Source organism: Callospermophilus lateralis, chromosome 7 (assembly GCF_048772815.1).
Source record: "Callospermophilus lateralis isolate mCalLat2 chromosome 7, mCalLat2.hap1, whole genome shotgun sequence".
In the NCBI taxonomy this organism is placed as follows: Eukaryota; Metazoa; Chordata; class Mammalia; order Rodentia; family Sciuridae; genus Callospermophilus; species Callospermophilus lateralis.
This window is the reverse complement of record NC_135311.1, coordinates 123,511,448-123,525,022: the sequence shown is the minus strand read 5'-3', so window position 1 is coordinate 123,525,022 and position 13,575 is coordinate 123,511,448. Positions and strand designations below refer to the sequence as shown.

Here is a 13,575-nt window from a genome sequence, read left to right as displayed (position 1 = left end):
CCTATTTTTGGTGAAGTGTCCTTTTTGAAAGTTATCATATACTTATTTTAAATAAATCTGAATATTTCTAGCCCATGCTTTATTAACATTAGTTTTGATCATTTCTTCCTGGAATATTCCTTTAAAGAGCTTGCCTCTACCTCTAGTTGCCCAGTATCCAAATCTGCTGGAACAGTTGAATTATTTTAAATTGTCAAGGAGATATGTAAGGTATTTGACAAACTCTTATGGTCCTTTCCAATCCAGTGAAAGTTATTGGAAGAAAGTTTTTTTGTGTGTGTATGTATGGTATTAAGGATCAAACCCAGGACCTTGCACATGCCTGGCAAGTGCCCTATCACTGAGCTTATGTCCTCAGCCCTAGAATGTCTCTATTTCAAATCATACTAAGGATTGATGTGAAACTGTTAGAAACTGGAAACATAAGGGCCGGAGCTGTAGCCTAGTGGCAGAGCACTTGCCTGGCATGTGTGAGGCACTGGGTTAGATCCTTAGCACCACATAAAAAATAAGCAAAATTTTTTTTAAAAGGCATGCTATCCATCTACAACTACAAAAAATAAAAATAATAATAAAAAAGAAACTGGAAACATGATATTCTTTTTTATTTTTTATTTTTTAGATGGACACAACACAATGCCTTTATTTTTTTTATGTGGTGCTGAGGATTGAACCCGGGTCCTGCCCGTGCTAGGCAAGTGCTCTACCACTGAGCCACAATCCCAGCCCCAATATTCTTTATAATATTCATAAAGAAGAAAAACCATTATGCTCATACTCCTGAGCAATTTTTTAGAGGTAGTAACAATCGATTTTGGAAGCTTTAACTAGGAATATTAGTAATAAATTCTTATATTTAAAAAGGGCTATTCCTGTTTATCAAAAAGAAAGAACAGCTTCTTAGTAGTATAGTAGTAAAACTATCTCCATTATAAATAGGATACTATTCGATGGTAACTCACCAGGGCACAGTTGTTAGTGGGAAGTGGAATCTTTCACCTTGTCCTTCATTTAGCAGTTTATCTGTTGCTATCTCCATCCTGCCTGAGCTGAGCCTAAATCATTTCTTATCAAGCTGAGGCTAGCTGAATTGTGGGATTACCTTCTTGGGATGAGGAGCTGGAGATCTGGTTTTACATCATGTTAGGAAGAAGAGTCATAAAATGAAGGAGTGAACTCTTGGGGTTATGTAATAGCTAAAGCTGTAGGGTTGTGATGCTTCACTGCTTCTAAGAAAAGCACCTTGCTTTTAAATTAAAAAAAAAAAATCAAGCAAATATACCATGTTGTATATTTACAATTTGAATGTCATTTGTGGGTTAGTAACATCTATCCTGGATGTGGTGTGTTTTCTACCAGCGCCCAATCTCTGTTGGGTTGCCTTTGGTGTGTTTTTTTGTCCCAGTTATTTATTGTTTTGCATCTTTGTCCTTCCTGCTGTAGGATTTGGACAAAAGTCAAGAAGAGATCAAAAAACATCATGCCAGCATTAGTGAGCTGAAAAAGAATTTCATGGAGTCTGTGCCAGAACCACGGCCCAGCGAATGGGATAAACGCTTGTCTACTCATTCCCCGTTCCGGACGCTTAACATCAACGGGCAAATCCCCACAGGAGAAGGAGTGAGTACTGTGTCTACATGACTGACTGTGAGAACGAATGGAGTAAGGTTTTCATGTGTTAGTGGTCTGCATCTGAAAGTCTAGAGCTGAAATTTAGCTTTGGTGCCTCAACAGTTCATTTTAGTTTTAAAGCATTCGCAATCAGACATTTATTTTTTAAGTCATGAAGCCAACCCAGTTCAATTGTGGAAGTCATTTAGATTTACTAGTAGATGATTAGGCTCTGAGAATGATCTCTGCAGCTGCATGCTTCTGACTAGTGTGTGTTTATAAATTGACCATAAGCCAATAAAGCCTTGTGTATATTCAGAATGTACCTCCCAAGACCAGAAAGTTTACTAAATTTAGTAAAGTCAAAATTGGAAAGGGATTAGCGTTTTTTTAAAACTTTATTTGACCATTTGTACAACTTAAAAATGTCTGGAATGATTGCCCACAATTATATAATAAGCCAAGGAGGCCTTTAAGCCAGAGAATGCAAAACACCAAGTATCAATGATTGTATTTCAATTTTAGAAGAATAACTGATGATTTATTTTATCTTTACGAGTAACATCAAACTTTTAATATGCTTTATAAGATAGTGTTAATTAGAAGAAGTCAGAGATGCCGTTCAGGGGATTTTCTTTCTCTGTTATTATTGTTGTTACTTTTGAACTCCTCCACCTGAAAAAAAAAATGTATTTGTTTAATGAAAAGATCTTGCAAATTACCTTGGGCATATCTCCAAAAAAATTTTTATCTCCAGCCAGTACACATTAGGTATTTATATAATGAGTGTTGAACTATTCTTAAATTATGTGCTTTCTTCCCCGCGAACAATAGCAATTCTAGTAAGAACTGTAAATTTGTCCTAATTAAAAACTTGCAGTTCAGCAAGCTGCAGTGGTGTGAACTATAGTCTCAGCTACTTGGGCTGAGGCAAGAGAGTGCTTGAGTCCAGAAGTTTGAGGCAGGTCTTTGCAACATAGTAAGACCCTGTCTCAAAAACCAAATAAACAAACAAAAAACCCAAGAGAGAGAGAGAGAGAGAAAAGGAAAAAAAACCTGGGTTTTTCTAATTTTCAGAATTCTTGGTTTTATTGTTTAGTTTCTGGAACTGGAGAAGGAGAGAAAAGTTGATCCACAAAGGGGATACTTTTTGTATTTTTCAAAATGTGATTAAAATTGACTAACAATTCTCCAAACAGTTTTACAAGTAAGACTAGAGAATACTTGAATAATGAACAGTCAAAGTAGAGTTTCCAAGGATGATAGCACAGTGGTATTCCTACTCATTGTCCCCTCAGCTCCACTCCCTAATCTAAAGGGACATTAGTCATATTCTGAATCTAGGGCATATATCCTAAACTGGGACAATAACCCTGCTTTCTGGGTGAGACTACCCTTCTCAGTGTTAGATATTTCATTTAGATATATTCCTAATAATAAGAATCATAAATGTCCAGCAGGAATTGTGGCTTGATTTGATTGAGAGGTTCTGGCCAACTGAAGCCTAACTGATTTTGAACAATTCATTTATCTTGCTGGGCCCCCATTTATGGAGTAGGTGATCTGTAATGTCCTTGTAACTCTAAAATCTTACGAATGAGAAAATGGCTTGTTGCTATCTTACCTACTAACCCTAGCTGAAAACCAAAACTGCACATTTTCCAGAAGTTTTATTTTTGACTTTGTACAGTTCAACTACTTTGAAAAAATAATTTGGTGCTGTCTTCCATAATATTGGGTAAATTTGTATCAGTCTCCATTTCCAGAAAATATCTTAAGTCTTTTAATAGAAACCCTTTAGAAATTATCTTAGGACTGGTTTGGGAATGGCAATGTCATTCTGTGGACTTTAAAGAAGTGACTTTTTATAAAATAAATGAGGCCCATGAGAAATACTTGAATAATTTTGGCTCTATGCTTACGTGTATTTACCTCTCTAAATGAGTAATGGAATGAATAAGAATGGTATCATAACTTTTTATATTAGGATAATTCCATTTTCTGGAATATCTTACTTTTTCTTTCATAATTAGGATAGTATTTATATCTCTGGGCTTACCTCTTCCACCTTTGATAGCATGGTTGTTGCATTGCAAAGCAACTGAATTCTATATAATTTGTGTATGACCAGGTGAAGAAAACCTCTGTCCTCCCCTCGGAAAGAAAGGTTGGTGGGCCAGAGGTAAAGCTGCTGTTACAACTTATGCTTCTCAATCAGAATTTGCTCTTGTCATGGCATTAAGCAGAAAATCCCCCCAGAACTGAACAACAGCTGCTGGATAATTTTTTCTTTTGGCTATTCTAGTAAATTCACACCCACAGCCTTCGGCCTAACACATTACACTTTCACTGCTGCCGCATTCGCAGCTTTCAATTTGCTTATTTCGGCGCATGGCTGGTTGAAAAGCTGCATGAAGATATAAATATGTATTCAGAGAGAAAATGAATTTAATTATACCCTATTCTTTTTATGTTGTCTTTCTTCTCCCACTTTATTTTCTTTTAAAAATCATTATAATTTTGCATCCTTTCTTTTCCGTTTTTTCTTTTTGCTGACCAGTCCCCTAGCTACTTTCTCCCTGATACATGTCACTTAGGGGTGTGCAAAGAACCAGTGCTGAACTTCCAAACTGATCAGAGAAGGCTAGCCCAACTGAAAGAACTTAGAGCCAAGTTTTTCCTTTCATAGATAAGAACCATCTTGATTGTGGATAGCAGAGGACAAAAATTGCTAGGGAGGAAAATTCTCAATTGGACAATTGGGGCAAAGAACTTTCCTTAAAATTGTCAAAAGTGTTTGCTTACACCTTCATCATGGTCACTATTTTTTTTCGTCGTGATTCTAACTGTGCAATTGTTGAGATTTTGTGGGTTTAAATTTTTTTTTTCTTTGATTTTTTTTTAGAAGACCCTGGAGGTACATTATAAAGTTTTATACTTTGTTTTTATTTTGAAATCTTTAAAATGTATAAGACTTTTATTCCCTTGAGCAAAAGCTAATTATCATATTGAGCAATTGCAATTTTTAAAGACTATGTAAAGAGATACGAGGATCACTTTTATATTCTGCCATTTTACTTGTAATAAGAATAACTCTTCTCCTGGTAAGAAGGATGCTTTATTATTGGCATTGCTCAGTTTATTGGTGATGGACAGTACTGAAGCAATGAAAAATGGCCAAAATTCACATGTGAAAAAAAATTATATGTGAATATCCTCAAAGGAGGACTAAATAATATAAGTAAGGAAAAGTATTGATTCCTTGCATTACTAGAATTAGGCATTCTAATATTCATTTATTCAAACAATTAGAGCACTCTACTGTGTTCTAGAAACTTTGCTAGGATAAATTGCCAAAGTAAATCTCAAAGAGTGTCCAAAAGGTCTTTTCAAATCCTTTGCACATCCCCAAGTATCATTTTTGAGCACTTTCCATCTGTCATTTTGTTCATCTTTCTCTGTCTTTCTTGATCTTCTACCGTGAAAGCAGACACAGGAACGTGCTCTGTTAGTACAGGATGAAGAGAAAATTAAAAGGCAAGAGAGATCTGCTGAAAGAGCCTTACCCCAGCAAGAAAATGAAGAAATTCTTCCCAAGGTTTCTATTCCAATCCCTGAGGATCACAAGTCTCTCAAAAAGTGCCACCTCTACTCTAGTACTTTTCCATCTCCCCGTATTCCCTTCATGATGTCTTTTCTTGTGGTCCTTGCATTAGCTGTTTGGTGGTTGGTCTTTCTGTGATCGGAAAACAGGGTGCTCATCTGAAATGTCAAGACTAATACCAGTGAACTTTTGTCCTTGACTTCAAATGTTTTATCACCTATATGATGCCTCTGATAGTTCACTGTCCTAGGGAAGCTCTTGTGATCATTTTTCTGTCAATAAAATGTTACTTTGTAGAATATGTATTGTGGGATAAAAGGAGTAGCAATGGATTGATTACCCAAGCCAGTTTTTCTGAACTGAAGTTAACAAATTTAGACAAATCAGATTTAAGCACATGGCAAGTTGGTACTTTTCCCAAAAGCTTTAAGTCTTTTATCCTGCATGTTCTCACTGTTGACTGTTGCTGTGTCCTCACCAGTGTCTCACACAAACCAGGAGACTCTCTAGAAACATTTCCAGGGAACTTTCCCAGGCTCCTGTAGTCATTTGTGTGGCATGGGCTCTGTAGTTTAAGAAAAAAAAAAAAAAAAAATTGACTTGCTAACCTTTCAAAAGCCTTAAAATGATAAAGTTTTAATCTATAAATCCATAACCACTCCTTTTCTTAGAGTATCAAGCCGGTATATACAAAGGCCTTTTTCTGGAAAAGGGCTTTTGACATCTGTGGCCTTTTTATGAGTATTTCTGAGCTGTACAGGGACAGATGACTTTATCCTGCTGGTGTATAGAAAAGATCTGCAAAGGCTACATGCTGTCTTTTCATAAGCAGAGTGTTGATTTAGTTTAAAGAAAATGGTGCTGGTGTCCCCTGGCCTCTGGCCAGGGCTGAATATCTCAGATTACTCTATCTATCTTTAAATGTCCTGGAATACAGATTTATTTCAGATCTGTACATAAACAGCCCCTTCTCTGAATTAAAATACTGTGTTACTTTGTTATAGTTTAAATAATTACATTGCTATAGAAGCAATATTTAGCCATTATGATAAGCTTAACATATATTGAGAGATATATAGATATAGATATACTTTGTTCTCCTAATATACTTCGGACCTGTTTGTTCCTATACCCGTGTTGAAAATCGATTGTTTTTAATCACTGGGCTTGTGAGCTAAAGTTCTGTTGTGATAAGTTATATGTCTCCTGTTTGCATGTTAATTTATAAGGCTTCCCTGAAGTAAATACGAGCACTCTCTCCTCAGAACACAACTTGGATGCCTAACTTGTTGTTTTTTTTAACCTCAGTATTAATGAAACTTTGCATGTAGCTTGTTTTTTTTGGCACTGGAATGTACCAATATGTGTGATTTGGTTAATGTCTCAAATATTGTTTTGAACTTTGCGTTTATAGCGTTATCAAACTGGGATTATTGCACTTGGTGTAACTTCTCAGTGCTTTTCAGTTGATGAAACTTCTAAACAAGACTTTGATTTTGAAAAGCTGGCCTCTTAGACCAAAAAAAAAAAAAAAAAAGAGCAGTAAAGCCAAGAATCTTGTCCTTCAACATCCACAAGTATTATCTTACTGTCTCTAGAGACATGTGGACATAATTCTCTCTGCTATTTCTTGAAAACTGCTACTATCATAATAGTGGGAAAAGAAGCAAGGACCAGGCAAGGTTAAAAAAAAAAATTGATGTGCTTGTATATCTTTCATGTCACAAGCTATTTCTGTTTATAACAAATATTTTATAAACAAGCATATTTATTGATTCATAATAAGAAAAGAGAGCTCTCAAATCAACCTGAAATACTGCAAAGCTATTTTATAATACACAAAGTGATAATCATGAGTACCCACCTTTATTTGTGAAATAAGATATAAGTGTCTGCTTAGTGAAATAACAAATGAAACTATCGCATTGGTTATATTATTAAGTCTTTTTTAAAAAAAAGGAAATAATCTTAGAATTTTATTGATACTTTTATAACTGTTTCAGATTATATTTCCTGAAGTTCTAGTTTTCATCCTTGTACACAGCTTTTTATTAATTACTATTATAAACGTAACCCTGAATTTTGTTTCTTTTTGTATTGGAGTTATTTCAAGTCCATTAGAAGTCTAGTGTGAGCCAACAGTAATTTTCAGTTTTCTGAAGTACAAGAGTCCTCAGAGACTCTTATTGACAAAGGAAAAGCCATTTCTTCCGTAAATAGGTTAAGAATGGTTGAGAGGAGACTGGCCAAGCCCTTGTATTGGACAAAGCTGGCTAATGCAGTCTCAAAAGATAGACCCATCGTAGTTATCACAGGAAAAATATTGGACATTCCAGCTTTGTATTGCCTAAAGTTAATGCTGCCAATATTTGTAACATGAAGCTATAAATAGTGTTGGCTTCTTTCCCCCAACATCATTCCATTCTCAGTACCAGAAGCATTTCCATATAACTGTGTTGGCTTTACCCTGGTTCAGCTTCTTAATGGTGGGTAGAGATGTAAAGAACAATGTGGGGGCTGAGGCCCTGGGTTGAATCCCTGGCACTGCAAACAAACAAAATATATTTGGATTAAATTAATCAATACAGACCAATGTAAAGTTGTGGGATTTTACCTTAGTTTTGTCATTGATCATTTCCAGGGTAATTCCAAGAAGTTCATTTGACTACTTGGTGCCCAGATTTCCACCTAGTAATGTGGAGACAAACCTACCTCATGAGAATGAGTCTAGTGTTTACTTCAGCAGCACATATACTAAAATTGCAGTGATACAGAGAAGATTAGCAAAAAAGAAATAAAGAAAAGAAAAAGAATGAATCTATAGCTCTTTCCTGGAACCAGAAGCTCGAGTTTTTTAATTCTTGGTCTTTGAAGGACTGGGAAGATGGAAATTAAGAAATAAACAGGCATGCATTAACTTCTTGGAATTTTCTAATTTGGCAGAATTAGAAAATAGCTATCTTTATTTCCATCTATTCCTTTTGACATTTTACCAAGCATCTAAAACTACTAAAGTTAAAATCTCTTTCCAAAACCTGTAGTCCCAGCTGCTCAGGTGGCTGAGGCAGGAGAGGACCCTATAAGTTAACAAATTCAAGACCAACCTAAGCAACATAGTGTAATTTTAATGTCTTTCCAAATTTATCCTATTCTTAATAAACTCATCTTTATCCAAGTGATATTCCGAGTAACATGTACTTAAAAATAAAACCAACATCTATATTTTGACCTGTCTTTTAGCCACTTTCTTATATGTAGACACTTGGAATATGCAGGAGATTCTATTTCCATGGGTCAATTCTATTACTTATTTACAACTTCAGTAAAAAAAAAGAAATTTAAAGAGAGGAGATACTTACTTTGTTGATTAAAACTAGACTTGAGATTATCTGCGGAGGAGATTTTCAGTTGTCATCCTAGAACCTAGTAAGCTTCTTTCTATTAAATACTATTAAAAATATTACCCTGAAATTTCTTTGAATATAATCCAATTCACTTTATTCTATTTTCCAAAGTCATTTCTGAAATAATTCCTATGAATCAACCTATAGGACATGCTAGGCACTAGATGTTTAATGACTTTTTTCAAAGGTATTTTCAATTAAAATTTATACTTGTGCTTCAACACAGTGGTCAGATATTCACAAAAGGAAAATAGAAAAAGTAAAAACAAAATGAAACACTTTCTCATTGTTCCCTTTCCAAGGGTCTTGAGCATAGTAAAGACACATGGAACTTCTCTACGGAGTTGCTTTCCCTCATGCTCCTCTTCATAGAAATTATAAAATCCAAGACTTCTTTACAGCATTTTCTACAGCTTTGAAAAAAGACTGTTTTATCATACATAGAAATTTCACTTTTTTTCAGTACGCTCGAACTACCCCGTTACTTGTAATTTTGGTACCAGAAACTGAGACAACTCCTTATTCTCTATCGTGCATGGCATGTGGAATTACCACGTTGGCCTCCTCTGCACCATAGTCTGTAGTATCAGAAAACCTGCTTTTCTTTCTGATGCTGTTACCCCTCATGCCTTAGGATCTTCTTTTTACTGCAGCAGAATATAATACGAAAACTTTAATAATATCCTAACTAAATGTATAGAGGACAGACTGTTGAGGAAAGATACTTTAGGAGTGCTTTTCCCATCCTCTGTGGTTGATATCTTAGAAGATCACAGTGCCCTGACCTTTACCTTGGTCAGAATCCTCTTTCAGGTGAATAATAGAATTAGGCATTCCAAAGATTAAAGGAAGGGAAAGGCACAGAGTCTGAACTCTCTCTTCTGGTCCCCAAATCAATGAAGGCATTTCAGCATCTCATTTTCTTCTCTACTGTCTCCTGTCATTTTTTAAAACAGAGTCTTCAGGCTGAAGATGTAGCTGAGTGGCAGAGTGTATGCTTAGCATTCTCAATGCCCTGGGCTCCATCCCAAGCACTACCATTTAAAAAGACAGAAAGAAAACAAAAATAAAAAATCTTCCTGTGTATAGGATTCTATCTCAACAGAAAAGGAATTACAGACATGGCGCCAGGCGTGGTGGCCCATGCCTATAATCCCAGCTGCTTGGAAGACTGAGGCAGGAGGATTGCGAATTCAAAGCCAGCCTCAGCAAAAAGTGAGGAGTTAAGGAACTCAGTGAGACCTTTCTCTAAATAAAATATAAAAATAGAGCTGGGAATGTGGCTCAGTGGTCAAGTGCCCCTGAGTTCAATCCCCAGTACAAAAAAAAAGGACATGGCCACTGCCATCCATTCATTTATTCTTTGCCTACTAGCAGGGATGCAGAGGCATAGATCCCTCTCTCCCTCTCTCCCCTCCTATGTTTGGCTCTTCTCTACAATATCATTTAGAGATTTAGAGACCATTTAGAGGCTAGTCTTGCAGCCTATGCTTACATCATCCCCCAAGATAACACATTACATCTGAGTCTGTGTATAAATCACCTTTATATTACATCAAATCAGTTTTCCTCCAGCTTTTACTTATTGATCTGAGGGCAGGGATTTTAAGGAGTTTTCTGTCTTCCACATGATAGTTCTTCACATAGGTAAAGATAATTCTCATACTGGAATTAATCCCAGTTCTTGCCCTTAGGTAACTTAGTCTTCCAGATCTATCCCAGCCTTCCTCCTAGCATGTTGTCCTTCTGCTCTCTTTCTTTCTTTTTCTAGTCTTTCTTGTTTTATCAGCCCTTTCCTCTTGGCTATGTTGCCCACAGATTGCTTCCCTGCAATTTATTAAGCTTGCTTGCCCCTCTTTCCCTACCTCCCTCTCCTTCCCTCTCTTCCTTTCTCCCTCTCTTCCTTCAGAGATTTTGAAATTCCTAGTGTTCCTAGTTTTTCATAGATAAGAATAGAGGTGGAATAGTTTAATATTCTTGGAAGCTTCTTATGGCCCAGAATCCGTTGACAGTATCACTGTTAGGTTTTGAGGAAGCACACTACCAGAGCCTGCATGCTAAGGTCTGCTTTCCCTCTTTGACAGTCTGACTACCTTGAGTGCCCCCAGGTGATTGGGTTTATACTACGGTATTATGATAAGATTATGGAAACATACTTCCTGTTTAATATTCTGATTAGGATTTAGATCCCCACCAGAAAATGTGCTATTTAATATTTGAAAAGTTAACTCATCCCTTAGTTGTGTTTCCTCAAACCTATAAGATTCTTGGGGTTCAGAGGTCTGGGTATGTTCCCTTTCTTTGCCCCATCTATCACTTTTGTATCCTGGCTACCATGTTGCCTCTTATATGGCATACATTTGTAAAAACTAAATTAAATGATTGTTAACAGATAACAATGGATAAAATCTCTTGTATTGAGACATAAATTTGTGCCAAATTAATTACCACATACCATATGACTTGTCGCCAAGAATCCTATATGATCCCTGGTTTACTTAAGGATTTTTGAATCTCTGTGTGACTATTGGTAAATGTCAGTCTTTCTTGTAATTTAGTTCAATAAAAGCCCTTATCCTTTACCACAGCTACTAATCAACTATTTTCACTCTAGAATACAAGACAGCAGGCCAGGAAGGATGATGGTGCAGACCTGAAATCCCAGCAACTTGGGAAGCTGAGGCAGAAGTTTGAGGCCAACTTGGTAACTTAGGGAGAACTTCTCTCAAAGATTAAAAAAAAAAAAAATTTTAAAGTGCTGAGGATATGGCTGAGTGGTAGAGAACTCCTGGGTTCAATCCCAGTACTACACACACATATCCACATACACAAAAAGATGGATACATGTCTGTTTAAACTCATCTTGGAATGTTTTACATGATATAAAAATATCAAATGTATCAAACTATCCTGGGTTTTGTACATCATATGGATCAGAGGTTGCAAACTTTTTCTACAAAGGACCAGATAGTAAATACTTTCAAATTTGCAGGCTGTTTTACAACTACTCAGTTTTGCATTGTAGAGAGAAAGCAGCAAAAGCTACCTAATATGAATGACCATGACTATGTTCCAAAGTTTATTTATGAACACTGAAATTTGAATTGCATATAATTTTTATGTATCACTAAATATTACTCTTCCCTATCATTTAACATTGTAAAACCATTCTTAGCTCAGAGCCATCAAAAACAAAGAGAAGGTAGAATTTGGCCTGTTGGGCATAGTTTCTGACCTCTGATTCAGATCAAGAAACTAATTAATTACATTTTTTGCCTTTGTACCTTTGAAGAGCTGAAATTGTTATCATCTTTATTCACTATCAAAGTATTCTTGTCTTATTTATGATTAGAAATGGAAACCAAAAGACAAGGCTTTCATTTCTGTTTATCTGATATTAGGGTACACCTTGAGTGGAATCTAAAATTCTATAACCACCCTAAATTTACCCTCTCTTTAGCCATGTTTTAGAGATATATAATAAATATGGTAAAGACAGTGAATAATATATATATTATTCTTAGCATGTGTTTTTTTTTTTTTAACTCTTAGTGTTCTAGAACAGATATATAAATTTAAGTTTGGGTATCTGTTAGAAACATTTTTGGAAAGGTTCCTCTTTCCCAATTATCTTCAATAACGTTTTAAAAGGTTCCTCTATATCTTACTATTTAAAAAATAAAAAGATACTTCTGTGTAGGGAATTCCCCATTTCCAAGAGTCTGTTTGGGCAATAGTGATCAGTAAATCAGGAGAAAATAAAATAAGATTCTTTTGGAAGTGGCATTGTTCCCTATTTGACATGGTTATAAAATCTGAAGAGTTACCAGGATCCTTTAGCTCTGATACTCAGTTGAACAAAATATTTATCCACTAACAGTTCAACAAGGCTTTTAAACCTACAGAAATCTTCTAAAGAACTTCTCTTTTCCAACATTTTAAAAATATTTTTCTCACATTATTGTTCTGTTAATATGTAAATTTATCATGAATAAATCTTATTACAAATCAGATTCTGTTTACTACTAATCATTAGGGAAGTAGGAGCCAGTAATGCCATGCATGCATAGCCCCACTATGGAGAAAGGAGTGGGGAGGGAAACAAACAGCTGCTTCCACTGATAAGCAGGAGATGCCCGTCAGCCAAGTTTTCTAGGAAAGTTCTCTTGCTTTTTGTGTATTTTCACTCTTCTCTGTGGTCCAGTAATTGCCTTTGCTTAGTCCTAGACAGAGACAACCTCTTTGTGTGTATTCGGTTCTCTAAATATTGTTTTAAATCCGCTTGGAACTCATTTGACTTATTTATGTCAGATTCTAAAAACAATTTTCCCTAACCAATTTAACCAGTCACTACAAACGTGTAATTGTCACATCCGTTAAAAACATTTTAATGTGCTGAATTTGCCTTTTGTGGCTTTTTAAGGCGTTGTACAAATTAGTAGTTATTAACCATCCAGTATTGCCACTCTGATCAGACTGAAGATTGAGAGTGGAGTGGGTGTGGGTATGTGGGTGCAAGGAGAGCTTGTTCCTATGATGTGGAATTCACGGAAGGTGTACTGCTTTCCCTCTCACTTCACCTCAGGTAAACCTTCTCTTGCTTTCACAGCTCCAGATGTTATTGTATTTTTCAGGCCATTACTTAAAATCAACACTCCACATTTTGAAGTGGTCTGTTTTCTAGCTTCAAGTATGTACCTTGTGGCCATGTCTGAGTAATATGAAAATGTTGTAGTGTTTCTTCAAAGCCACATTCCTTCAAGGAATTTGTTGATAACGTTAGCACAGAAAGCCTTTTTCATTAATGTAGGTTTTTTCAGGAAGAGAAGACACCGTTGATATCTAAGAATAGTTTTCTGTTGCTTTTATTTCTGTGGAATAGAGATACTGTTTTCTAGATATAGTTTTCTGTTGCTTTTATTTTTGTGGAATAGAGATACTGTTTTCTAGATATTA

At 35.7% G+C, this 13,575-nt stretch overlaps 1 protein-coding gene across 17 annotated transcripts in view; it reads left to right on the top strand.

The window, feature by feature from the left end:
* Window positions 1-13,575, top strand: part of Epb41 (erythrocyte membrane protein band 4.1) — a 152,633-nt gene that overhangs the window by 111,528 nt on the left and 27,530 nt on the right. For 6 of the 17 annotated variants that reach the window (XM_077109949.1, XM_077109945.1, XM_076860912.2 and 3 more), the window contains 2 exons: window positions 1,444-1,620; window positions 3,743-3,793. In XM_077109949.1, the coding sequence (XP_076966064.1) occupies window positions 1,444-1,620; window positions 3,743-3,793 (228 nt within the window). Of the gene's footprint in view, window positions 1-1,443; window positions 1,621-3,742; window positions 3,794-4,171; window positions 4,301-5,101; window positions 5,354-13,575 lie in introns of those variants that run through there. The other 11 variants (XM_077109953.1, XM_077109955.1, XM_077109947.1 and 8 more) reach the window with 4 other exon arrangements.